The sequence below is a fragment of the Nomia melanderi genome, chromosome 4, assembly GCF_051020985.1.
Source record: "Nomia melanderi isolate GNS246 chromosome 4, iyNomMela1, whole genome shotgun sequence".
In the NCBI taxonomy this organism is placed as follows: domain Eukaryota; kingdom Metazoa; phylum Arthropoda; class Insecta; order Hymenoptera; family Halictidae; genus Nomia; species Nomia melanderi.
In genome coordinates this window covers 2,147,714-2,175,009 of record NC_135002.1, presented here as the reverse complement: position 1 = coordinate 2,175,009, position 27,296 = coordinate 2,147,714, and the positions used below count along the sequence as shown (strand labels likewise).

The window sequence follows — 27,296 nt, the reverse complement described above, 5'->3', positions numbered from 1 at the left end:
CGAAGAATCTTGTCACGGAATGGCTATCGGCTTCCGATCGAATCGAATCGAATCGAGTGGAATCGAAACGGATCACGAAAGAGCAGTCGACGACTACATAGATCCGTTGCATATTTATGGGGCACCTACGCCCGCTCTTTTTTGCGGCGCGCGATCGAACGAGTTCCCGCGTCGCATCACCGATCGGTCCGGTTTCCCCTTATCGCGTCGTAGACGGCTGGCTGCCACGCGAACCGGGTGATTCTGTTCAACGTAATCTTCGTAAATCCTGGCTCTTGAACGGCGACAGGTTAGCAGTGATTATTTGGAAAATAGCAATCGAAGTTCAAGTGCGATTCGAGGATCCAGAAGGATCTGTAACCCTTTGCACTCGAGAGGCGCCTTTCAGTCGCCGTTTGATTTGACACAAGAAAATTATGAAATCTCAAATTCGATATTCAACTGTCTGTAATGCATCAATACATGGAACATCGAAATCAAGTAGCTCTGTCACTTAGTTCATGCAAGGTATTTCTTTAGAATTTATTATATAATATTCTCGAGTGCAAAGGGTTAACACGTCAAGGGCCACGAAAATCTTCTCCATTTTATTATAGAGTTATTCCGTGGTAGCAAGGAAACGCAGTTAGAATGATTAATTATTTGTCGTTATTCTCACATTACTGTTATCAGCTTAGTCACCTTGTTAAACATTTTCAGTCGGCATTATCTTGCATGTTACGATTGTTTTCAAATAATTCAGAAGCGTTAGTCATCAATGACTAATATGGCGTTTCACGTGTTAAACCGAATTCGAGAAATCTGTTATTTATTTTCTTGAAATATAAATTAAGCATTGCTTTTCTATTATCAATAGAAATTCTCACGTAGAACAAGCACGCAAATTCTTACTTTCCCTAGTCAATTATTAATGACTAGTTATATCGACCATAATAAAGAAATATTTTTTGACATATTATTATTAATATTATTTGATATAATAGTGATTTCAACGTTGGGAAAATTGCTCCTTGATGAACCTAGTGTATTATGAAACGATGTGAAACCTGCCTGACCAATTTTAGTAGTTCGTTGGTTAAGCTGTCAACTTTCTTATCAACGTCACCTTGTTTTTTGCATTTCAACATGCCATGACCGGCACAATGAATTTGTAGTAGCTGCCGAATTGCGAAAACCGAAGATACAATGGTCGATTTGTAATTCCAATGAAAATCATAATGTTCTTTTTCATTTGTTATTGTAAAAATAGGGCAAACCCGTGGATATAATATTACTGTTATAATGGACCAATTGGAACGAGGTGTTCGACCAAGTCTCCTTGAACTCTTCTGTCGGAGAAAATTATCCTGTTAAGCGTATCATAATTAAATTTGCATTCTGATCCCAACTCATCAATGGGACCTGATCGCATGATTCAAGACGCAGGTAGACGAATCGTTCGCTTGACAAGCTTCTCATCGACTGTCCTGGTTAAAAGGAATCTTTTCTGTCCGCTGTTTTTTTACCCTAATCGGACCGCGATGTGACTTTGAGTTATATTTGAACTTTTTATTGAATTTTTTTCATTATTTCATGTTGCATTTCCCGAAGTTTTTTAGGCTCTTAAAATTTGGGCCCTATAAGTAAAAAAAAAAAAACATTTTAAATAACATTCTCATAAGTGATTAGGGTTGTTAGAGATTGAATTCCGATTTTAAAATTCATCAGCAGACACACCTGCGTGATCCAGAATACACAGGAATTGAATTGTTAATCCGGTTAGCAGCATGATGCAACATTAGCTGTATATTAACTATGAAATATCAAAGTCCTCTCGATTCTGTCGATGAAACAGAATGTCCTTTTCTTAGACGTGCTTTAACCCTAATCGTACCACGATGTGACTCTCAGTCATTTATGAGAACAAAAGGAATGATTAAAATGTTAGTGTTTTTGCTTATAGGGCCCAAATTTTGGGAATGTAATATGAAATAATGAAAAAATTTCAGTAACAAGTTCAAATGTGACTGAAAGTCACTCTCAGTCACTTATGAGAATAAAAGGGACGATTAAAATGTTATTGCTGTTGTTTATAGGGCCCAAATTTTAAAAGCCCAAATAAATTTCTGGAAATGCCATATGAAATAATGAAAAAATTTCAGTAACAAGTTCAAATGTGACTCAAAGTCACATCGCGGTTCAATTAGGGTTAATCAACCCAGAATTCCGATCTGAATTTGTCAACAGATCTCTTGCGATTCGAAGTGCAAGATGAACCGATGGGTTCGGATTGCTGGCACCTCTAAAGCTAGATTGTTTAACCCTTTGCACTCGAGAGGTGACTCTCAGTCACCATTTGATCTGATATAATAAAATTACAAAGTGTTGTATATAATATTAAGTTTCGTATGGTGCATCGATATGTGAAATATTCATATAAAATAGCTTTGTTTCTTAATTTACGTATTTTTCATAACTTCGTTTCAAATAATATCGTCTATGTCTCATCAGAAAGTGTCGAATATTTCTAATGAAAAGCTTTCGAGGTCAAAGGGTTAATTCTGCATCACTCCCATGTCTTTCCCAGTCACTGAAAACACACAGGTATTTCCTCATTTCCATTCCCCGATTACTCAGTGTCCCAATTCTTGGCTTTCCCTTTGCCTCTGTTCTCGCTGCAAAACATTTCTCATCTAACTTGTTTATCCGTATTCCACGGGCATTCGTTAATTGACCGATTGCGGCGGGAAAAGTGGCTGGTGTTAAACTGGCGTTTACGAAAAGTAAGATCGCATCGAGTGTCCACCGGCGTTTCGGCTTATGTAAGTGGAACAAGAAAGAGAAATCTTGGATAAGATAACGATTTTAATAAGGCCCGCCGGGCAACGTCGAGTGGCTCCTCCAGCGTCGCCGTTTTTCTCGGCAGATGAACAGCCGATAGCCCGGACGGAAATTGAATAAAAGTCACGCGCGTCCCCGATGACAGTGGGAAGCGACCAGAGGAACTCGAGACACATCGTTCCGCGTTATCGTCGTTCTATCGTTTCTCTGGAAATTGAACGGCTCGTTTCCGATCTCGCCGCGATACTTCCGCCGGTCACGCTTCCGCGACTCGGATTGAACCCTTCGCGCTCGAGAGGCGACAGCCAGTCGGCGTTCCATTGAACACGGTAAAATTGTAGAGTTTCGAATTGAATGTTAACCCTTTGAACTCTGTAGGCTCCAATATTGCACCAGTTATAGTATCAAATATTTTAATGAATCAAAGAAATTACCCTACAATTATTAGATTTTCCACAGATCCAAATTTTGCACTGAGGAAAATAAAAGATCTAAGAAATGTTGCAGCATTTATAATTTCCGCTAGGGATACTATAAAAATTATTTGCAGTTGCTGATAGATTACAAAACAACATGGAGTGCTAAGGGTTAACCCTTTGCGGACGAAGATTCTTCGAAACATACGAAATCTAAATTATATATCAATTGATTAATTAATAGAACAAAAGATAACTACGTGTAGATCTCTCGTTGTTCGACTAATTAGATCATTTTCCCGCGACTTAGTCTTCCAAATATGAACATTTCATCTCTATATATCTCGTCAATGCGTGAAATATTGAAAGAAATAGCTTTGTTCCCCAAAGTATTCGAGTATTCAAGTGTTCGAATTACTGTAATTCACTCAATTAACACTAGAACAACCGAGCATTTAATACGATTAACATGCAATTCCCATAAAAATTGTAACAACAGATTATTCAGTTTCTTGAGATACTCATTATAGTACTCTAGTGAAGCTATTTTTAAAATCATTTCGAATGCTCAATGCTTCGAAGATATCAATAATTGCTAAAGCATCGAAAGCAGTCATTTTGGTACGGTAGTTCTAGTGTTAAAGTACCATTGAAACAACAATTACTCGGTTTACCCGGGAATACCCGAAACAGATAACGTGTATTCGAGAAACCTGTAGAATTTTGATCGTCCGATTCAGTTGGGGGACTAACAGTCCAGATAAACGGAGGCTCGAAAAGAAATCCTTTAATCCCCGGGTTATAATCTGTGAATCGAAATCGTAGAATATGTGAAGAATGATTTATCGAAAGAGATGATTGTACAAGAAGATGGGGGAAACGATTCGACACCGTCACGTGCAACAGCGGAGTTATCGGACCTCTCACAAGCACCATTGCTATCCCAGATAACAGATTAGACAAAATTACCCAATTTAGCTGCGTGGCCGCGAGATATTCTAAATATACACTCGCAGGCGAGATTAAAAGATCAGAAAATGTTCATTGGACAATTGCTCGAGTTCAACGCGGTACGATTGTATGAAACGAAAACGCACAGTCATTCTTTCTTCGAAAATCTCACGAGTTCCTGCGTCTTTTCAACGGGAACATTGTGATTTTTTAATTGTACCTGTTAAGAGATAATAATTTAGTTTCAAAAAGTTTCAGTAAATCGACGAGAATCAATTAAGAATTAAGCACTGCTTCGCGCTGCAAGTTCATTGGTCAATATTTCACAACTAATGCACATTTATTATTATGTTGAATACACCTGACCCTCGGTTTACGTAAATTGGAACACTGAATTTAGCAACAGCGAATAAAATAAACTATTGTTTCCTAAGATGTCATTATTCTTCCTTTCGTTAAGCTGAAATAAATATATCTCAAACTTCCACCAGCTCTCTTCAATATTTTCTTCTCTCTCGTACCAGGCTCTGTTTACGCGATTTCCTGCGTAAATCGAGGGTCAGGTGTATTTATAATCTAGCATCAATCGATAAGTATTCAATGCATATATAATATACACATATATTATCATATTAACCCTTGCGATCGGTGTCAACATGGCGGCGTCTTGCTCTGTATTTTACGATCGGCAGCTGCCGCAGGTACTCGTTACTCTCCGCGGTAAATATATATATTCAAGAAAATACGTTAGCCTGAAAAAATAACGCAAAGCGTCGGATCTATAACTCGCGCGATCCTTGAATCGCTCGTAAATCGAGCGCGTCAACCGACTCGGCCGATTGCTCGTTAAAGCGGCTGCTCTCCTTTGCGCGCCGCCGTTTTCCCTTGGATTTTTCACCGCGTACCCTTGGGAACCGAAAAGCCGATAAAACCATCGGCGCGTCGGACGCGGAGGGTAATTTTTCCACGGCCATTATCGCCGGGCAACCGGTAATAAACGGTTCCCCTTGGAAATCGCGGGAAAGAGGAGCCGCCGCCGCCGCCGCCGCCGCCGCCGCCGCCTGAGCCTCGAAGATAAAACCGCACACGCGGGGATTTGCTCGATCGGCGGTAGTCGGCTCGCGTCGCGTTTCTTTTCCCTTGTTTGCTCGCGGGACGTTTAATCCGTCCCGTCGCGGAAATAATAGTGCGAGATACAGAGATAACGGCGACAATGTTTAATCAAACGGAATTAACGCGGCGACTGCCACGAAAATTTCTAGCGTTCCGAATGGCACATTCTTTCACGCTAGAACTACCGTGCCAGTCGGAATCACTGGTTTTGATTTTTTCTGTTACGCAATTATTGATATATTGAAGGCATTGGATGTTCGGAGTTATCTTGGAAATCAGTAGTTTTACTTGACTACTGTTATGAATGTCCGAGGAAGCTGGAAATAATCTATTGTCACAGTTTTGTTCGCCGCACGATTTCACGGAGCAAGTAAATCATTCGACTGAATTGGATTATTATCATTGTACGTTCGTCAAACTGAATGTCGCAATGGGTAGCGTTATTTATAATATAGAAATGTTCGCGAATAATCATCGTTTAACCCTTTGCGGACGAACGTCGGCATTTCGGCGAGATGAAACGTTCAGATTTGGAAGACTAAGTCGCAGGCAAATGATTTAATTACTCGTGCAGCAAGAGATTGGCATGTAGTTTCTGTTTTTGCTATTATTTAAGCAATCAATGTATAATTTAGCTTCATCTGTTGAAGGTTTTCTACATTTTGAAGAATCTTCATCCGCAAAGGGTTAATTGAGTGAATTATAGTAATTCGATTTGGGGTCACCGGTGACCCCCATGGTATTCAACTTGTTAAGGCAAATGATATTGAAAATAATTATTAATGGTTTAGTATACGCTACGATCTAGTTACTCGTGTTACTAAATATTTTTATTTGGAATCAAGTGTTTTTGTTGTAGTTGGTTTTCAGCAATTTGAAAGCTTCGGTCATGGGTGACCACCGTGGCAGTCAATGTGTTAAGCGGAACGAAACCTGCCGTAGAAACGTCGTGCAATCGACTGTCGTGTTACGCGAGCGATTGCCGTTCGCGCGCTTAACTTGGAATCGACGGGACACACCAGAGAAATCTGCGTTCTCCCCAATGGCAATGTTTGAGAAAGAAACGAGACTCTATCTTCGACACGTTCATTACAAGAATTTTGTATAGTAATGCTTACTCTTTTGTTGCAAAGTTATATAGTGTTGGAAATAATGATTTGCTATTACGGTACTTATACTGCGGTATTATGTAGTTACTCGTGTTGCTAAATATATTGATTCGGCACCAATTTTCTTACTGTAATTCTTCTCAAGCAATCTAGAAGCTTCGATCATCTATCAGTCAACGTTAATACTATAAATAACAATTCGAAATAATTGTATCTAATTCTTCTTAAGCAATCTAGAAGCTTCGATCACGTGACTATCAGTCAACGTTAATACTATAAATAACAATTCGAAATACCTGTCTCAAGATCCTAAGCAACTCTTATTCAATTCCCACAAATATATAAATTTTGTCTTACTGTAATTCTTCTTGAGCAATCTAGAAGCTTCAATCGTGTGACTATCAGTTAATACTATAAATAACAATTCGAAATACCCGTCTCAAGATCCTAAGCAACTCTTATTCAGTTCCCACGAATATATAAATTCGTCCCACTTTCTCGCGGTCTCGCAATTTCAATAATTGCAGAACGAGGAATCTGCGATCCGGCAGTATCAACACGAACCAACGAACAATGTGCAACTTCAATTCAGCTCTATTTGCGCCCAGGATTATGCTCGTCGTAATTATGCAACTTTGACAGGGAACACTTCAAAGCGCGGTGTATTTGTCACACATAATAGTCCGTTCCATGTTTCAACGTCAGCCGACATCACCGATACTACGTTGAAACGTACGAACGAACGGACTAACAATGGACAGTCGAAGCTGCTGATAGACACGTTGACACTAGAACTACCAGTCAAAATGACTGGTTCCGATTCTTTTGTTTAGCAATTACTGATATCTTCGAAGCATCGAATATTCGAAATGATTCTGAAAATAAATAGCTTCCTTTGAGTACTATAACGAACGTCTAAAGAAACTGAGAATTATGGGAATTCTGATTCATAAGTGTATAAGTGATGCATAATACGTTTGTAAAATAGCTTCATTCGAGTACTATAACGAATGACCGAAGAAACTGAGAATAATCTACTGTTGCAATTTTTATGGGAATCGCGTATCAATCGTATTAACACGTTGAACGCCACGGGGGTCACCGGTGACTAAATTGAATCACTACAGTTCACTCGATTAACACTAGGTTTACTTTACTTTACTAATTCACGGATAAATAAAGCAGCTATTTCATTCAACGTGTCAAATGCTCGGTGGTTCTAGTGTTAAAGGTATCGTCACCCGTTGCGCCCGTTTCCACGCGTCTCGCTCGTAGCCCGCGCAAGAAACGCTGGCGCGCTGAAAAACGCCATCGCACCTGGTACGAAACAGTCACCGCTCGTCACGCTCGGAAAGTTTCGATTTCGTGGAACGGGTTTTCGTATCGGTCGGTTTTCTCGCGACTCGACTCCGACGCTCGTAACATCACGCTCGGCCGCTGCTTTCGACGATAGAACTACGTAACGCTCAATCGAATCCACTTTTCCGCCGATTTTTCTGTAGAACCTGTAAGACCATCGAAATTCCGATTGACTGGACACGTTGAATACCATAGGGGTCACCGGTGACCTCAACCAAATCGAATTACTACAGTTCGTTCCATTAGACGATGATTATTCGGAAACTTCTCTATATTATAAGTAATTCGACTTAACGCACTGACGTTCAACAATTCAAGCCTGTAGTAATAACAACGTAACTCAATGGCACGAGTTGATGTTACATTATTTTGTAAATTAATTAACACTGTTAACGCTTCGACTGCCGAGCGAACACTCGTCGAAACTCCCATGTACTCGGAACAGTGTTCTTCATTAAGAAACTAAAAGGTCAAGATTCTCCGTAATAACTGCTTTAATATCTTCCTTGCGCCTCCATCCAACAAAATTCAGTTCGTTCGATACGTTACCAAGAAAATGATCAAGTTTACACTATTGTGGCAGTGAGTGTCAACACATTGTACGCCGGCTAAATTTCAGCTACTAGAATAGTAGTAAAACGCGAACGTCGGTGATTATATCGATATATTTTGAAACATCAATCAGACCGACATTTGAAACTTACGACAAAGAATAAGGAATTCGATTTTGTAATTTTACTTTGGATTTCTGTCGTATGTATCTAAAATGTTACATTAACGTAGGACTAGCAATCGGATAGACCAAAAATCACGCAGTATCGCGGCGTCGGCAATGTGTTAACCCTTCGCACTCCGAATTTCTTTTGCATTTTTTCCTCGTTAACTCTGTATTACTACGATATCATCATCATCATCATTATATTATACATTATTATTATTATATTGTTATTTTCTTTAGCAATTCTAACGTTTAGGGTTGCTGAATCACTGGGCCACTAATCGCAACTAACCGGGTTACTAACTTCCTTATTATTTTCCCGGAGAGCCGTCTGTTTTCCTTTCAATAATCGCGAAAAAACGACGCAGGAATAGTTATTCAGCAACGTCCCGGCGTTAAATGCTTCAATTTGCACGCGGCGAGATCAATTTCCTCGGTAAATTCTCGGAGAAGCGTCTGTTTTCTCTTCCAATCGTAAGAGAACGACCGAACGACGTCTCGTTTCGACCGGTCGACCGGGTCCAGCGTTAAAATTCGAACAAACCCAGACGATTCGGTGGTTCGCGCGGACAACGCGAGGCGATCGGCCGTCGCGCGAACGGATTTTTCAGCGGAAGATCAAGTTCCCGGCGAATATTCGATTACTCGGCCCGTTAACCCTCGCCCTATCGATGTCGGATCGCTTTTCACTCGTCCGTCGGCCGCGTTCATTGTCGTTACTTCGACCGGTCGGCTTTATCGCGGCCATGTCTGGTTCGGCTTGGAAAGTGATAACGCGAGAGAACCGAAGGAGAAACGCTCCATTGGTATCAACCCTTTCAGCGGCGCCTTTCAATCGCCATTTGATTCCATCGAACAAAATGATCAAATTTACAATTCAGTATCAAATTTTATATAATGCATCGACACATGGAACATCGGAATAAACTAGTTTTGTCACTGAATTTATACAAGGTATTTCTTTATGTCAGTTGTAAAACGTATCATTGATATTTCATCGGAAAATAATGAATATTTCTTGAGAAAAATATTCTTCAGTGCAACTCCTACCAATTTTGGTAGTAGTCCTACTGAATATTAACAATATTGAATATCTAAGAAATATTATAATTCCCTTCTCAGTACAAACCTTGTATATTTGGAAGATCTAATAATCTTAAGGTAGTTTTCTTAAAATTCATTAAGATATTTAATATTAGAACTGGTGCACATAGTTACACTCCACATAGTTTTGTGATATGTCAGTTCTACCAATTTTGATAGTACTCCTGAAAATTGACAATGTTATAACATTTCTTAGACCTTTAATTCCCTTCTCAGTACAAACTTTGTATATCTGGAAGATCTGATAATCTTAAGGTAGTTTTCTTAAAATTCATTCAAATATTAAATATCAGAACTGGTGCAATATTGAAGCCTACAGAGTTCAAAGGGTTAAAACGCGACATACTGAAAGCTGTTGTTTACCCGACACCTTGAGCGCACCACGGCCGGCGGGAGTGCAACGTTTCAACGGGAACGAGCTCGTTCGCCGTGGCAATTAGCTCCCGAGGAAACAAAACGTGGAACAGAATCGATCAGCGTTAAGGCCTCCGCGCTGTTACGATGCGATACACGTTGCTCGTAATTATGTCGGCGCGTTCGTCGATACCCGGGTTTCATAATACGTCGATCGCTATCGAATCGGCATCGATGCAACCTGCGTTCGACGCAGCGATCAGAAGCCGGAGACCGAAGCGCTTTCAGTTTTTAACTACTCGACCGTTTGCGGACGAATGACGACATTTTTCCGACATCGAACTTTCATCTTTGGAATGCTAAGCAACGAACAAACGATTCGACTACTCGAGAGAAATCGGTACAGTCGATTGTGTGTATAAATATGTGAATGTCGAAATATCTAAATACCTAAATACCCAAGTATCTAAATGTTTAAATGTTTAAATGTCTAATGTCTAAATGTCTAAATATCTATATTTCTAAATATCTAAATATCTGAATATCTGAATATCTAAATGTCTAAATGTCTAAATGTCTAAGTGTCTAAGAGTCTCGATATCTAAATATCTAAATATCTAAATATTTAAATATCTGAATATCTAAATATGTGAATATCTAAATATCTAAATATCTAAATATCTCAGTACCTAAATGTCTAATGTCTGAACATCTAAACATCTAAATATCTAAATATGTAAATATCTAAATATGTGAGTATCTAAATATGTGAATATCTAAATATGCGAATATCTAAATATGTAAATATCTAAATATCTAAATATCTAAATATCGCAGTACCTAAATGTCTAAATGTCTAAAATCTAAACACCTAAAAACCTAAACACCTAAACACCTAGACATCTAAATACCTAAACATTTAAACATCTAAAAACCGCCTCCTCGAAACGGTTAATCCAATAATCACAAACAACACGCGAACCGATAACAGTAGAATAAAGATCAAGGATACAGAAACGCGATAAACCGATGAGCAGGAAGAAAAAGTGCACGTTTCGAGTATTAAATATTGATATTTGCCCCGGGTATACCGTTCCGTGCGAATTATCTCGAATCCGAGATGCACGATGCGAGAGGAACGAGTTTCCATCGCGGTTCCGATATTTTTTATTTGCTTTGCCATTGTCACGCGCGGTCACGCTCCCGATTCGCTAGAAACTGTCGCCTAACCGCGGCTTTTATTGTTAGCGCCTCGTTCTCTTCTCCGACGATGGAAATTGCTATCGGCAATTCAGCCGTTTACAGTTCAAACTAACTCTTCGAATCTTCTCGATTTCACCCCTTCGAGCTAAAAAAACCGTTCACTCGAAACATTCAACGTTCTCCAACGAGATACAAACGACACTCTCCGAAACACAAAATTAACCCTTTGCACTCGAAAGTTTTTCACTAGTGTAGACGCGTAGGTTAATATCGATGTAAATTTCATGGATGCGCGTGCATATGAATAAATGCGAGAAAAAGAAAAGATATTAAAAAAACGAAGTTTGCGTTGACAACGGAAAATATATAAAATTGTCATCGTTTAAATAAACGTCTATACTAGAAATATTCAACACTGATAAAATATAGACGATGCTTGTTGCGACCAATGTAAATAATTTAACCCTCTATTTCCGAATTTTTGTTCACGATTCTAACGAAATCTATGCAGTACGAAATTAATAAATACCCACATACGAATACGAATTAACAATGTATTCGATAGTTTCCATAATTTCATCGAACGAACATATTTCGTAACTTTCGAGTTACAATGACGTTAAACTTTCACGCGTATGAAAGTTTCAGTTTACTGATTACTTTATTTTATTTACCGCTTTCAGTGCAGAATGAAATAAATCAACAAGATGCCAATATACTGTGACTTCAAAGTTACATGGGCTCACGTAGGGTTGATCGATAAATTAAAGGACAAAACTATTTTACATTGATATTTCACGTAGTGAAACTTCATTAAACATGAAACTTTGTAATTTTACTGTATCAAACCAACTGAGAGTCACCTCCCGAGTGCAAAGGGTCAACCATTCGCCTATCGATGCGTCAAATCTCAATATTGCATCTTCACAATTTCGTTGCGTCGAATCGACTGGTAACCGACTAATTAACCCGACGGTGAATCGTCAACAGAATTTTACTAAATCTTTCCATCTTTCTGCGTCTATCGCAGATCAACGATCAAGTGGCAAGAGTTGCTCACCAACTCTTTTAATAACAGTAGCAATTACAGAGCCATTGTTCGAAAGAAACTATTAATCTCCGATACTAGATAATCACCGATAATCCCGCTAATTGGCTTCCTCCTCATTGTTCCCGCTCAGAAAGACAAGCATTTCTTTTTTTCAATCTTCCGAGAGATCAATCATAATCCTCGATACAATATATCACGCGGAAAGATTGCTACAATTCGAGAAACCTTTCTTTGTCTATCTCCTACACCCTTGACAGTAGAACTATGTGCATTTAATACGCTTAACCTTTGCACTCCAGAAGTTTTCCATTAGAAATACTCAACATTTTTTAATGAAACACCGACGACATTCTTTCAATCTGACTTAACGAGGAATCGTATATAAATTAAAGAAAGAGGCTGTTCTAGTTTAATATTTCACGTCGATGCATTGTGCAAAGTTTAATATTAACTGTCGAACTCTATAATTTTGTGACGAGAGTCATTATACCTTACATAACGCATCAATTTGAGGATTATTTCAATAAAATAGCTTTGTTCTTCGATGTACGTTACGATTTCTCGTCGACTTAGTTTCACGAAATATCGTTTCTATCTCATCAGAAGATGTTCAAATATTTCTAGTGAAAAACTTCGGAGTGGAAAGGGTTAATATGTAATCTTGATGAAAATTGTAACAATAAATTATCTTCAGTTTCTCCAAACCTTCGATACAATATTCAAACGAAGCTATTTATTTTCAACATCATTTCGAATATTCGATGCTTTTAAGGCATCAATAATTGCGAAACCAAAAAACCGATACCAGTCGTTTCGACTGGTAGTTCTAGTGTTAATCTTTTTCAATTCTTAGTTCGCTGACAATCACTAGCTGATAACACCAAAAAACTAACGTCGAACGCGTCAGCTCCAAAGAATCCAACAGATTCTTTCAACGAGACGAGAAAATCTCGTTACCGATCCGAGCGTTCCCGATATCGAAGATGACCGGAGCTCCGGAAAGATTAACCCTTTGCACTCGAAAGTTTATCACTAAAAATATTCAATATTCTCCGATGAGATACAATGTTCTTTAAAGTTAATCAATGAGAGAACATATAAATTAAGAACGAAAGTTATTTTATCCCAATATTTCATATATCGATGCGTCATGCAATCTCAAGACTTTATAATTTTGCGAATTAAATCAAGTGACTGAGAGTCACCTCTCGAGTGCAAAGGGTCAACCCTTAGTCCTATGTCGAGTCAGACTCGTTCTATTTTATTGCAACCTCTACCTGTTTTAACGATTTTTTCTATATTTGTAGTATCACAGTTGTACCATTTAAAGGTAACATTTCAACGACGCTCGAATATTCTTGAATAAATAAATAGAGCGTCACGTTAAGCTGTAATTAAATAAGAGCACTTCGGAGGGTTAACCCTTTGCACTCGAAAGTTTTTCACCAGAAATATTCAACACTCCTTGATAAAATATAGACGGTGCTTGTTGCGACTAATGTAAATAATTTAACCCTTTGCACTCGAGAGATTCTCACTTGAAATGTCGAACACGTTCTAATTAGATGTAGACGAGATACTTTGAAATGAATTTATTAAGAAATCCCATGAATCAGGGAACTAAAGCTATTTCCTTTCAATATCTCGCGTATCGATGCAGCACGCAGAAGCTAATGGTAAATAACAAAGTTTATAATGTTGCTCTATCAAATTATCTGACACCTAGGTTAATCGATAAATTAAAGGACAAAGCTATTTTACTTTGATATTTCACACAGCGACACGTTACAAAGTTTAGTGTTAACACTAGGTTTACATTTATTGTCTTCATTCTATTATTCCTAAAAGAATCGATGCTCGTTTATTTAGATCGTGGAAACTAGATTCGATAGTAATTGGGGTACACGTCAGTCGCATCAATGAAAATCGGCGTGAACGTTTACAAAATAATATGTCTAAAATCCAATATGCGTCAATTTCCTTCCGTAAACCTAGTGTCAAAGAATCTTGTCTACATCTAATCGGGAAGTATAGAATAGCTCAAGTGAAAAACTTTCGAGTGCAAAGGGTTAATTGCTCGGTAGTTCCAGTGTTAACACTAGGTTTACATTTATTGTCTTCATTCTATTATTCCTAAAAGAATCGGTGCTCGTTTATTTATATCATGGAAACTGGAGATTTGACAGTAATTGGGGTACATGTACGCATCAATGAAAATCGGCGTGAACGTTTACAAAATAATATATCTAAAATCCAATACGCGTCAATTTCGTTCGGTAAACCTAGTGTCAAACATCGAACTTTATAATTTTGTATCGAACCAAGAGTCACCTCCGGAGCGCAAAGGGTTCAAACGTTACGAGGGCGGAAAGAACTCACCGGAGGGCAAGGGCACCTCCGCCTCGAAGATCTCCGGCCGCTTGATCTCGGACTTCCGGTCCATGACGGTCCCGTTCTCGGGCATGATGGGCTCTCTGTATTCGGCGGTGTCAAAGGTGACCACGTCGGACCGGACGGACACTTTCCAGTGGACTCTCTCTCTGTGCGCGCGGAGGCCTCGTCGGAGTAGCGCGCGATCGCAAAGGTTCGCGCACGGTTCTCGCGGACACTGTTGGGAACGCTGCCGGACCCGCGACACTTAGCCGCGAACACCTAGCGGACGGCGGCCAATTAGAAGACGAGGCTCGAGCCCCACCGGCGCGCGGTATCTTCCTCGCCTCTCGCTCCCCGGCCCGCGCCCTCCGCGCGGAACACGCGCGTCGTCGTCGTCGGTACCGCGCCTCCGCTTCTCTTTGAACCGAACCGCTCGCCGGGATCGAAGGATCAAAGGATTTCGGAGTAATCGCGACATTCCGATTCGCCCGCCCTGCGCCCGCTCGCCGCGGTTCCGCGTATCATCCTCGCGTCAACACGCGGATCGGCGGATCCGTTCGGGACGAGCTGTTTTCTCTCGAGCGCTCGACGGTGACGCGGCAGGTGTGGGAATTGCATCTGTACGAGCACTCGATCTCAATATTTTTCGAATTGATGCATTGTATAGAGTATAATATTAATTATCAAATTTTATAGCTTCTCTCCGTGAAATCTAGTGAGTCACCTCTGCAAAGGGTTAATTATTCGAACAGCGAGAGAGCTTAGTTTCCTTTTCTTCTATTAACCCTTTGCACTCGAGAAAATTGTCAATTAAGTGGTGACTGATAATCTATCAGCAATTGTAACTAATTTTCATAGTATTCCTAGCGCAAATGAGAAACGCTATAACATTCCTTCGATCTTTTATTTTCCTTCTTAGTGCAACATTCGGATGTGTGGAAAATCGAATAATTTTAGGGTTAAATGCTCGGTAGTTCTAGTGTTAACCCTTCGCGGACGGATGTCGGCATTTCGGCGAGATGAAATGTTCAGGTTTGGAAGACTAAGTGGAGAAATGATCTAATTAGTCGAACAGCAAGAGATCGACACGTAGTTATCTTTTGTTCTATTAATGTTTCGAAGAATCTTCGTCCGCAAAGGGTCAACCCTTAGCACTCCACATAGTTTCGCGATGTGTCAGCAACTCCTACCAATTCTGATAGTAGTCCTACTGAATATTAACAATGTTATAATATTTCTTAGATATTTCACTCCCTTCTCAGTACAAACTTTGTATATTTCGAAGATCTAATAATCTTAATGTAGTTTCTAATTCATTAAAATATTTAATGTTACAACTGGTGCAATATTAGAGCCTACAGAGTTCAAAGGGTTAATTCCACCTACGAGCCATCGGTCCCGTAAATTTCGGACAGCTACCAGCTCGTTCTAGAAACTGCGTACCCATCGAGCTCCGACAACGGTTTGTCGACCCACCCACGAGGTCGGGGCGAGACCTCGGGCGGGGCAGCCCCGGGAATAGTTGATTTCTATCAACGTCGGTCTCGTTAAGCGCGACCGTTCGTGATCGGAATAATTCGTCCGATGGCCGTGTGCCCCCCTTCGGCCCCGCCTCGCCCCGCGTCCCCTGTATCCTCGTGAGTCCCATTGTTTCCGCGGCGCATTTCTTTTCGATGATCGCGTTCGAAGCGGATCGCGGGACCAGCTCGCCTTGACCGTGGTCCCCGCGCGTTCTCCACCGCGAAATTGTTTGCTCAGGTGCGATCGGCCGATCGCGGGTTTTCTCGTCGGTTCTACGGGCGTCCGAGATTATTCTAAACGACGCGGAACTCGAACGGTCGCGGAAGTCCCGCGGACTCAGGCCCATTTTCGGGGACCGTCGTTTCCTACGATGCTCATGGCGCTACCTATGGAGTCCGATCCGAACGTTTTTCGTAATGCACATTGCTGCGCGTAGCGATTCGATGCACCAGGCTGTGACATAATACGATTCTTGGGATTCGTTTGAAATGGATAGCAATTCTTTAGTAATCTAGATCTCTGGTCTAGATATATATGTTCTAGTTTTCTAGCTTTTTAATTCCATTTTTATCAGACCTTCCGGCGTTGATCCTTCAATGGTGTCTTCGGCGTTTGCTTCGGATGAAGGTTTGATGAAGGTTTTTTGTTTGGTTTTCTTGAATCTTTGTCAAAGATTTTCATGTTTTCAAACGGAACTTACAGTTCTAAATCAGAATCGCGTGTCACGTTACAACCTAATAAATACCAAGCGATTGTAGTCATTTAGATTCCATTGATTCCCGTGCTAGTTCCAGTGTCGAGATCCGCTGATCTATTAGATCACTCATGAATAATGTCGATTTTTAATGCCAACTCCTAATCTACAACATTAATGCTCACGTGTTTTTCCATCGACGCGTCGATCATCGTCGAGCACGATCCTTTCCGGTACGATGACCTGATAGACCGTTTTCGGACGTCGCGAAACGTTTCGTTCGCTCGAGAAATCGGTTGAACGCTCCGGGGAAGTCCCTGCCTTTCGCCGGAACGGCTGTGTCGCAACGAGCTCGCGAAATTCTGCCCCGGGCGGTTGTGAAAACACCGGGACACGCGTAACGCGCGTAATATCCGTTTAACCTCTCGGCCTGGAACAGAATAAAAGCAAAGAGTGAAACCGATTCATCGGAGAATGTCGGTGTTTACGTAAATTCGCAATGGACCAACGGGAATGCAGGATTTTCAATAAAATGGATTCAGTAATTTGGCAATTTCCTGCGATGAATTATGTTTTCACCTATTGTACACTGATATGTACACTAATTATTGTTTGTTAATCATTCTGTATATGATTTCCTTCTTAGAATGTCAGGATTTATGTAAATTCGCAATGGACCAACGGGAATGCAGGACTTTCAATGAAAGTTAACCACTTCCGCTGGAAGTGGACTCAAAAATTTGGCAAAATCCCCTGCGATGAATTTTGTTTTTACCTATTGTACACTGATATGTACACTAATTATTGTTTGTTAATCATTCTGTATATGATTTCCTTCTTAGAATGTCAGGATTTATGTAAATTCGCAATGGACCAACGGGAATGCAGGACTTTCAATGAAATCCACTTCCGCTGGAAATGGATTCAGAAATTTGTCTTTACCTATTGTACACTGATGTGTACACTAATCATTGTTTGTTAATCATTCTGTATACATTTGCTTCTTAGAACGACGGACTGCGTAATCTATGACCATTACTTCGAAATTAATTGGAATCCTCGCTTCGCGTCGAGTCGCGCCGACGTTAACATTGTACTCGATCGTTGCATCGCTCGGTTCGTATCTCGTATCGATCGAAAGCGAATTATTTTGTTTTTCCCGCTGGAAAATTATTGAAAGTGAAATCGCTCGCGCGAAGATAATCGTTAAAGAAATCGCGAGGCGAGGGGTTGACCTTTCGCGATTCTATATCGAGACCTGACGTTCGATTCCGTTCTGGTAACATCGTGTTCTACTAACTTGCATTATAAGTCTCGTATTTTCAAATACTCTTAAACGATCAAGGATTCAAATACTCTTAAACGATCAACAAATCGCGTAGTTTGGTAGCGCGTTAACCCGTCGCCTTCTAGCAACGCGTCAGACTCGCGGTGAAGATTTCATAGATAATTTAACAAGGATGACGACTAATTCCTACGAATTTCACTTAAACCACATTCTTCCGTTGTCAATGATTATACGTTGGATCGAATACAGACGCAGATGCCTAGAAGTTTTCTCGTTTCGATCAACCGTTAACACGTTGAATGCCGCACGGAATGAAAGAAATACAATATTAAATTATTGAAATGACTTGCGTTGTTATTATCGTTTGCTTCGCTGCGTGTCGCCACAGCAAGTAGCATTATTTACAATATAAGAATGTTTTCGAATAATCATGTAAACGAGGAAATTGCAGTTACTGAATTTAGTCTCTTTGTAGTTTGTTGTCTTTTGTGTACCAAAGGATCGAAGCCCGTATACTAAATAAATAAACAAACTCCTATGTCATTCAACGTGTTAACTTTGAAGATTCTCTGAAATATACAAAACCCTCAGCAGATGAAGCTAAATTATACAATTACTCGAACAACAGAAAAATAGGAAACTACGCGCTAATCTCTTGCGATTCCATTAATTGAATCATTTACGACTTACACTTCCAAATATGAAAATTTCGTCTCGTCGGAATGTCGACATTCCTCCGCAGAGTGTTAATTACGAAACACCCACGACGCTTCTAACCGTGAACTGTCAACGTTACAGGTGCAACAGGTACTCGCGTTTGAAAGTAGAGTAGAATACAGCTAATCCGCGGGTAACAGCGGAGAGATTGTAGAATAATTAACACAGAAATAAGAGTGAAGACTAACGATAGCGAAAATCCAATAACTTCACTCCATGCATATTCGTTTCGGCCGAGGCTCTCGAAGTTGCCAGAAAAATACGTCTAATCCACAAGTAACAGCGGAGAGATTGTAGAATAATTAACACAGAATTAAGAGTAAAGACTAACGAAAGTAAAAATCAAATAACAACATCATTGGCGTCGCTCCATGCATATTCGTTTCGGCCGAGGCTCTCGAAGTTGCGAGAAAAATACGTCTAATCCGCGAGTAACAGCGGAGAGATTGTAGAATAATTAACACAGAAATAAGAGTGAAGACTAACGATAGCGAAAATCAAATAACTTCGCTCCATGGATATTCGTTTCGGCCGAGGCTCTCGAAGTTGCGAGAAAACGGGAGCAAAGTCTACGGCGCGCCTCGCGGAGGCCCGCGATATCGCGCGCGCACACGTTCGTCCCATTATTTGTCGCTCGGCCGAGGTAACGCGCTGTCCGCCTCGTGAACACCCGCGCGATCCGGCAATAAACCAGGAAAGTAAATTATGGTAATGGCAGTGCACGGTGGCGTAAGAGAAACGAGACCTCGCCGCTCGCCCGGTGTGATCGCCGCGAGATAACCAGAGGACGTCTTCGGGATCCATCGACGGGGCGGCGAGGAGAAGCGGCGCGAACGGTCTTACATTGACGACCGACTGACGGATAACGAGCGTCACCAGCGGTTTCGAGAACGAGAGAACTCCTAATTAACCCTAATCGGACCACGATGTGACTTTCAGTCGCGTTTGAACTTTTTAGTGAGATTTATTCGTTGTTTCATGCTGTGTTTCTAGAAGTTTCTTTGGGCTTTTAACATTTGGGCCTTGTACACAACAGCAATGACATTTTAATAATTCCTTTTATTTTCATAAGTGATTCAGAGTCACTTTAAGTCACTTTTGACCTTGTTACTGAAATTTATTCATTGTTTCATATTGCATTTCCAGAAGTTTCTTTGGGCTTTTATCATTTGGTTCCTATAAACAACAGCAATAACATTCTAATCATTCCTTTTATTCTCACAAGTGACTGAGAGTCACATCATGGTATGATTCGTTAGGAAAACACGTGGTACGATTACGGTTATCGTTGAATGCCGTGGGGATCACCGGTGACCCCCAACCGAATCGGATTACTATAGTTCACTCGGTTCACCCTTTGCACTCGAGAGGTGACTCTCACCACCTGATTTCACACTGTGAAACTATAAAATTTGATATTTAATATCATACCTTATACAACGCATCAATTTGAGAAATATTGAAATACCATAGCTATCCAGTTAGTTCCACAAAATCGTCATTATCTCATCAGAAAACGTTCAAACATTTCCAGCTAAGAACTTCCGAGTGCAAAGGGTTAAACTATGATTATCTAAAAACATTTCTACATTACAACTAATGCTGTCTACCACAGTGACATTCATCTAGACGAACATTCGACAATAATACAATTCAATCAAACGATTTAATATGTTTTCGCTTTGTCAATTTCGCTATATGAAATCGTACGGAAAAAATCGTTCGCCATATGAAACGTTGAATTCAACCTGTTCCAACCGAACCCAAGAAGACTCTTACTTTAGAAACGCGAAGCGTCTTTGCCAAAGCGATTAGCTCTATCAGCAAACCGAAAGGAACAATCCAAAACGCCGTCCAACGCTACGCTCCGAAGCGATTCGTCCAGCGCTAATCGGTTTCGCAAATAGCCCTAGCAGACATCGATCACGCGGCCGTCAACTTTCTACTATCCAAACGAGCGAGCGCTAACGGGAAAGACCAACGGTCCCTCACTGTTTCTTCGACTCGCATTCGGACAAACAAATAATCCGTATACTCGGTAATCGAGATGACGCAGCAGCGGAAGCAGCGGCGAGGCGGGAAAAGTTCTCGCGCGAAAATTTCGCGCAAATCCGATAAGCCGGAGCACGCGTAGCGGATCGGCACGCCACACTCTCGGCTTTCGTTCGTCGACGGCTGAGCCGCGGCCGTGCCGCGTCCCCCGCGCCGCCGACGAGCGGCCGACACCTCTGATAACGGCGACGGTGGGCTCGGCGCACGTGTCAATCACCAACCCGTCACGCGACACGCCGATGCCGATCCTCTCGCGGGACAAGGTCGCCTCCCCACTCGGCTCCTGCGCGCCTCCCCTTTTCTCGAGCGTCGCAACGTTCAGAGAAATTTCGGCACACCGGGGAGATAAACGCTAATGATCGGTATCGGTCGACCTCCGCTCGACCGATACCGAGCGCCGCCGCGGGTTTATCTCGCCACCGGTCGACTAGACTTTAGTGGACGCTAGAAGCTAATTGAAAGATAACCGGCGATCGTCGAATCTACATCGAATTCCCATCGACCATCCTCGATCGCGATCTAGGAACAATCGAAGCGTTTCAGGCGCGATCCGCGATCTCCGCGGAGCACGTGACGCGATAACGGTGCACGTTTGAACAAAGTAATCGACCGTTGAATTTAAAGAGCGCCGCATTCTTTCGTTTCCGCTTCTCCCCCTCGCTGCTCGCTTTCCTTTCACGACGCCGGCTTCGTGCACGCCTCCGCTCGAAGACGCGGCAGCGACCCGCCGTCGATAAGTGGTATTTGTTAAATTAAGCCGGGAACGTTTACCATATTCGCGGAAATTGCCGGTTAAACCGGCCGGTGATTTACGACGCGTGCGATTATCAGTCGCGTTTCCGTTCGCGGTCGCGATGACGACTGACTGCCAGTTGCGGAAACGCCGCCCGAAATGATCAAAGTTTCATCCCGCCGATCGATGCCGCGTATGCGTTCGAGGCGGTTCCGCTCGGACACCGGTAATTCGAGGGATAAGCGGACACTCGGCCGGGAAGCCGAGCTGAGCGGACCGTTATTTTCGAAGGCGGTGGTTTCGACGGCGGACGGCGGCTCGTGAATCTTTGAACACGCGGGTCCGCGTGGGCGTGACGCTTCGCCGGCGTGATACAGACGTCACGGCGCGTTTCCCGCCGGGGCGAAGTGGAAATTCGCTCCTGGACTGGGGAAATCGCGAGGCGATGTCGCCCGCTTCGTGGATTCTCGCTTGCTCGACGGTCCTCCTGGGAAGAGGCACGCTGGCCTACGACGATACGCTCGCGCGACTCGTCGCCGACTCGGTCAACCTGCTTTTCCCGCCGAGCAGAGTCTCGGCGCATCTCTGCCGGCTGCAGCAAGGTGGGAAGGCTGACCGAACGGAATCGTGGGGTTGCGCAACGCCGCGCGTAGGCGGCCGCGATTAATAACCGAGCTGACGAGATGCGCTCGAGGAATCGCGCGAGAGCTACCCTGCGCTGCGAAGCGTTTGGCGATCTCTGATGGAGATTGCGATCGTTTGAATGGAACTACTCGATGGCTCGATCGGTCGAGTGTACTGTTTGAGATCTGCAACGTTCTCCGGCACTTGACCGACTAGCTTGGATTTAGAATGAATCTTATTACTGGGTTTAGCAGAAATAGAAACATTCTTTTGGAGAAATATTGAGTAGCAATGGAGATTACTTTTAGCTAATCCAAGTATAAGAGAATTCGAAGTTAACTGAGCCTTCTGTGTTCTTCCTCAAACGACGAGATTGAATATTTCAGAATTAAGAATACCTCTCACGTTAGGTATCGCAATCTCTTGCAGAGGATGCAGCGAGCCTGTCCCGCGATTTATCCGGAAGCGGCCTGATGCACGAGATTCACCAATCGTCGAAGGGATTCGACGAGCGGCTGCGCGATCCCGAGGATCATCGGGTGCTCTGGGTGCTGGATCTGGAGTGCGACTACGCGATCCCGATGCTGAGGGCGGTACGTCGCGAGGGCGAGTAGCGAGCGGATGGTAACGTGGTTTTCCCGCAGGCGAACGGAAGCGGGATGTTCGGCGCGCCCAACAAATGGCTGCTGCTTCAAGACCGCCGGACGTTCGACGGGACTCCGGCGTCGGACGGGGACCGGGACGGGATCGAGGAGACGTTCCGGGAGATGGCCGTTTTCCCGGACAGCGAGGTGTTCCTGGCGAGGCGGCTGCGCGGCGACTTCACGGAGATCCGGTCGATCTACAGGCGAGGTCCTCTGAGCGAGGTGGTGCTGGAGGATCGAGGGAACTGGACGGCGGACGGAGGCGTTCTTCCGAGGGATCTGCTCCCGACGTCGCGACGGAGGAGGGATCTGGCCGGGACGCATCTGAGATCCTGCCTCGTGGTATCTGGAAACCGTGCCGCGAAGATGAACGAGCGAATTCGATCGGGGACCGGTCGCCGCGCGATCGATCAGCGGTGACGGATCGGTCGCGCGGGGATCGTTCGAGGAACCGCGATCGAGATAAGATACATTTGATTCATCCGCGACGCGATAAACCCTTTTCTAAAGTTCCCGGCTAGCTTTCCGTAAGAACACCGAACCGATCGAATCCCGATCGTATCGTACCGTGCATCTGGTTAGCGCCGCGGCGCGGCGAATCAACGGTAAATTTAAGAGCGCGGCTCCGGCGCCGATAAATCAACCGTGTGCATTTGCGTTCGCAGATAACGAATCCCGATACGATCAACCACTTAACCGATTACGAAAATCAGCATATAGATGCCATAACGAAGGCCAATTATCCCTGGATGCTGATCATGGCGAGACGAATGAACGCGACGTGAGTCTCTTCCTCTTTCTGTCCCTCAGCCTCTGTCTCCCGATCGTTCATCAGGTCTAATGATAACGATAACGCAGCGGCTGTCGCGTGCAACGTGAAATAAAAATCTGCTAAACGCCTGATGATTAGCGGCGGTTGCTACCATAAAGAGAAACGCTGCATTGTAAAAATGAATTCAAAGGAATGAAGGAACGTGTTACCCGTGATACCTGGTCCCGTTCTCCAAAAGAAAGTATTTATATATGTAAACAGGTCTCCACCATAGCACGGTTGCTTCAGGTTAATTTCTACTCATGTGTGATGGCTCCTAAACTTAACCTATATCAAGTAAAATGTATATCTCAATCAAGTTCGCTCGAATTAGGTTACATTTTTAGTATAAAAAGAATTACCGTTGAGAAACGAAATTCTGCTGTACAGATTGCTCGACATTTGAGTCATTTACCTACAAGAATGACGCTTTGCATTGGTAGCCATAGTCCACTGATGGAGCTTACACAGAATCGTTAGCTGTACTTCCTTTAGATGTAATTCGCTGTATATCTCCAACAAGTTCGATCAAATTAGGTCAGATTTTTGGTATAAAATGAATTACCGTTGAGAAACGAAATTCTGCTGTACAGATTGTTCAATATTTTGGACATTTACCTACAAGAATGGCGCTTTGCATTACCCATAGTCCACTGATGAAGCTTACACAGAATCATTAGCTGTAATTCGCTGTATACTCGGTTTTTTCGCAAGAAACAAAATGTAACTCAATTTCCAACGTTTCCCTCTCACCAGCATCGGTTTCCAAATAACGGACTCTTGGGGATACAAAACTCAGAATGGCACCTGGACTGGAATGACGGGACTGCTGCACCGTCGCGAAGTGGACATAGGCGGGACCGGGATGTTCCTCATCGAGGAGAGGTTAGACGTGCTGGAGTACGTGCAGTTGTATTCAAAAACAGGGTAAGTTCGACCCACGACTTCGCCGATCTGTAGTCTCGATTATGAAACGTTTTACCGTAGAACAGCCTTCATATTCCGTCAACCGCTGTTGTCCATGATAAGCAACATATTCGCGTTGCCGTTCCAACGATCGGTATGGATCGCGACCGGCGTGTTTCTGCTGGCGGTTCTGGCGCTGCTGTACGTGTCGTCGAAATGGGAATACCGTCTGGGCACGTCCGCGTATTGGGAATCGTTGAATCCCGCGCAGCAGACGCTGAGCGACAATCTGATGGTCGTGCTTGGAGCTATGGCGCAACAAGGTAAGAGATCTCGCCGGAGAGGATTCGCGACAGAGAAGCTGAAGCCACTTTGCCGGCACGTTGAACAGGTTACTACTACGAGCCGTACAGAGTCCCTCCTCGCATCGTCACCCTGATGCTGCTGATCACCGCGCTGAGCCTGTACGCTTCTTACACGGCCAACATCGTCACCCTGCTGCAGTCCACGGCCGACACCATCAAGACCCCCGCCGATCTGCTGAACAGTCCTTTCAAGATCGGGGCGCAGGACATTGTCTACAACCGGCATTATTTTTCGGTGAGTGATCTCGTTGGAATTCCAGCAGACTCTAACGTTTGTACGGTTATGTTGCTGCGCAGCAATTCCAAGACCCGGTTAGGAAAGCCATCGTGGAGCAGAAAGTTGAGCCGAGGGGCTACAAAGGTAACTGGGTGACCCTGGAAGAGGGAATGCACCGCGTGAGGACCGAGCTGTTCGCGATTCACGCTGAGATAGGGCCTGCCTACAAGCAGATGCAGGACACCTTCTTGGAGGATGAGAAATGCGGCATCGAGCAGATGGACTTCTTGAACGTGATCAATCCGTTGATAGTGATTCAGAAGAGGTCGCCGTACAGGGAAATCGTGAGGAACGCGTAAGATCCGTTGTCGGACGTGAAGTCGTTGGTTCGACGCGGCTGAAGATCTGGATGATTTTCAGAGCTCATCGACTGCACGAGACTGGGCTGAAGTTTAGGGACGAGCATCGACTATTCGCACGCAGACCGCAGTGTCAGGGACAGACTAGCTTTGTCAGCATCGGGTTAACCGAGTGCTACTTCGCGTTGGTCTCCATGTGCTGCGGACCGATTTTCAGTCTAGTGGTACTGCTGTTAGAGACGCTTTGGTACAAATGGTATGGCTAACACATCACTTCCGTTATTTGTTTTACGACGCTGATGTTATTCCACAGGCGGAATCGGCCGATTAAGGAAGATAAACTCCCGGAGGACTTGACGTTCGATACCGTTGTCGAAGAAAGTCTGGATGTTGATCAAGGATTCGAGCAAATGCAGTGATCGAGTAGAAACTGTAATAAATAGAGGATCTTTCTAAGCACAAGGTATGCATAAAGGCAGAGGTTAAACGCGAGATGGCAGAAAGTGCTGATAGTAATTCTTGGTGAACTCCAGCATCAGGTCGAGTGTACAATGGGGCAGTTCTTCTATGCATCTCGCGGGGCTTCCGGCGACGCGAGTGAACGACGGTACTATAGTCTCTGGTGGTACCACTGCGCCGTCCTCGATGTAACAGCAGTCCTTTAGGATGCACCTCCTTCCCTGTATGGTGAACCCATGTTATTTCATCTTGTTAGACAGCATGAAATAAAACCATCATGTCTGTACATACTATCACGGCGTCTTTCCCAATGTATATGTATGAACCGACCATTGCAGCATTCACTACGGCACGTTCTCCAACAAACACATGGTCTCCCATCATCAAAGGAAAGAAGGCGACACTGGACAAAGTAAAGATACAACATGGTAGCATGATATTCGACAGTAAAAGAAGTTTGCCTGAAATGAAAGCATTGTTCAACGTTGCAGCACTGACCCTCTGCTAAACTTTTTGAATGGTGGTCTTATGATAGCATTCTTGCTGATGATGCAGTAACGTCCTGTTCGAACATTCGCCAGGTCGCCACGAATGATCGCATCCGACTGCACAATCACTTTCCCATGCAAAACGATGTTCTGCGATCCGCAGAGAACGGTCTGCCTGCTAACTTTATTCCCGGACGCCTAAAACACCATCACCAGGCAAAGTCAAGTTAGATTACACATTTTACCAGTTAACGTTCCATTACAATTCTCTTTCTTACCGTTTCGACATATTCCGCTTTGCTGTAATAAATATCTTGCGGCTCCATGGCGTCTCGGACTCTTAACGATTTATATCAAATTACAGTCCGACATGGAAAAACAGGTTAAGTTCGCGTCTCATCTGTCAGTGTATCGCCGCACCTAACCCCACTTTCCACTAGATTTAAATAGGACTTAACCTTTACTGCCATCTATCTTCATCCCGGCCGACCACGGTACCCGTAGACTTAAATTCAAATTCAGCAGACGTTTTATTAATTCCCAATCATTTCTTTTCTATTCAATAATTCATTTCCTTTACATTATATCACGTTACACACATTCATTCTTTCATCTTTCCATTTCTCCATTCACAAAGAAAATCACTTAATCAGTTCCAACGATAATTAACCCTATTAATTAACTCCTCAAACATCAGCGGTTCAATAAATCTTTCCCCTGTCGTTACCTGACTCAGCAGTCAATGCGGTTACCCTTTCCCAATGTCCCCTGATTTTCTCCAGTTTTAATAAAATAATTAATATTCTATCATTGCAGAGCCTGCCCTTGAAAGAAGACTTTCCTGGTC

At 43.0% G+C, this 27,296-nt stretch overlaps 3 protein-coding genes across 5 annotated transcripts in view; 1 reads left to right on the top strand and 2 right to left on the bottom strand.

Annotated features, from left to right (window-relative positions):
* Positions 1-16,991, bottom strand: part of Picot (putative inorganic phosphate cotransporter protein picot) — a 42,421-nt gene extending 25,430 nt beyond the window's left edge. The window contains exon 1 of one of the 2 annotated variants that reach the window (XM_076366855.1): positions 16,972-16,991. Coding sequence is in view for 1 of the 2 variants with exons in the window: in XM_031979674.2 (XP_031835534.1) it covers positions 14,578-14,662 (85 nt within the window). In the remaining variant the exon portion in view is untranslated. Of the gene's footprint in view, positions 1-14,577; positions 14,855-16,971 lie in introns of those variants that run through there. The other variant, XM_031979674.2, reaches the window with a different exon arrangement.
* On the top strand, positions 118-25,952 carry LOC116428266 (ionotropic receptor 75a-like). Of its 2 annotated transcripts, none has more exons than XM_076366845.1 (10): positions 118-289; positions 22,630-22,793; positions 22,845-23,186; positions 23,510-23,625; positions 24,412-24,582; positions 24,643-24,884; positions 24,953-25,161; positions 25,224-25,498; positions 25,564-25,758; positions 25,816-25,952. In XM_076366845.1, exons 2-10 carry the CDS (start codon positions 22,674-22,676, stop codon positions 25,919-25,921), a joined length of 1,776 nt encoding a protein of 591 aa, XP_076222960.1. In that variant the 5' UTR covers positions 118-289; positions 22,630-22,673; the 3' UTR covers positions 25,922-25,952. The 2 variants fall into 2 exon arrangements, with proteins under 2 accessions (XP_076222960.1, XP_076222959.1); XM_076366844.1 differs by lacking the exon at positions 118-289 and adding an exon at positions 21,766-22,178.
* Positions 25,914-26,876, bottom strand: LOC116428268 (dynactin subunit 5-like). The gene is made up of 4 exons (XM_031979681.2): positions 26,728-26,876; positions 26,460-26,647; positions 26,253-26,364; positions 25,914-26,182 (listed from the first exon to the last, which is right to left on the bottom strand). Exons 1-4 carry the CDS (start codon positions 26,773-26,775, stop codon positions 25,985-25,987), a joined length of 546 nt encoding a protein of 181 aa, XP_031835541.1. The 5' UTR covers positions 26,776-26,876; the 3' UTR covers positions 25,914-25,984.
* Between the last annotated feature and the right edge of the window lie 420 nt (positions 26,877-27,296).

Bases quoted from the DNA above. Each gene is read 5' to 3' on its own strand.
- LOC116428266 (XM_076366844.1), top strand. From the start codon at position 22,022: ATGTCGCCCGCTTCGTGGATTCTCGCTTGCTCGACGGTCCTCCTGGGA. The intron at 24,885-24,952 runs GTAAGAGATCTC...CACGTTGAACAG, and splicing joins TGGAGCTATGGCGCAACAAG to GTTACTACTACGAGCCGTAC. The intron at 25,759-25,815 runs GTATGGCTAACA...GTTATTCCACAG, and splicing joins GAGACGCTTTGGTACAAATG to GCGGAATCGGCCGATTAAGG.
- LOC116428268 (XM_031979681.2), bottom strand. From the start codon at position 26,775: ATGGAGCCGCAAGATATTTATTACAGCAAAGCGGAATATGTCGAAACG. The intron at 26,648-26,727 runs GTAAGAAAGAGA...ATGGTGTTTTAG, and splicing joins AAGCGGAATATGTCGAAACG to GCGTCCGGGAATAAAGTTAG. The intron at 26,365-26,459 runs GTCAGTGCTGCA...TACTTTGTCCAG, and splicing joins TTCAAAAAGTTTAGCAGAGG to TGTCGCCTTCTTTCCTTTGA.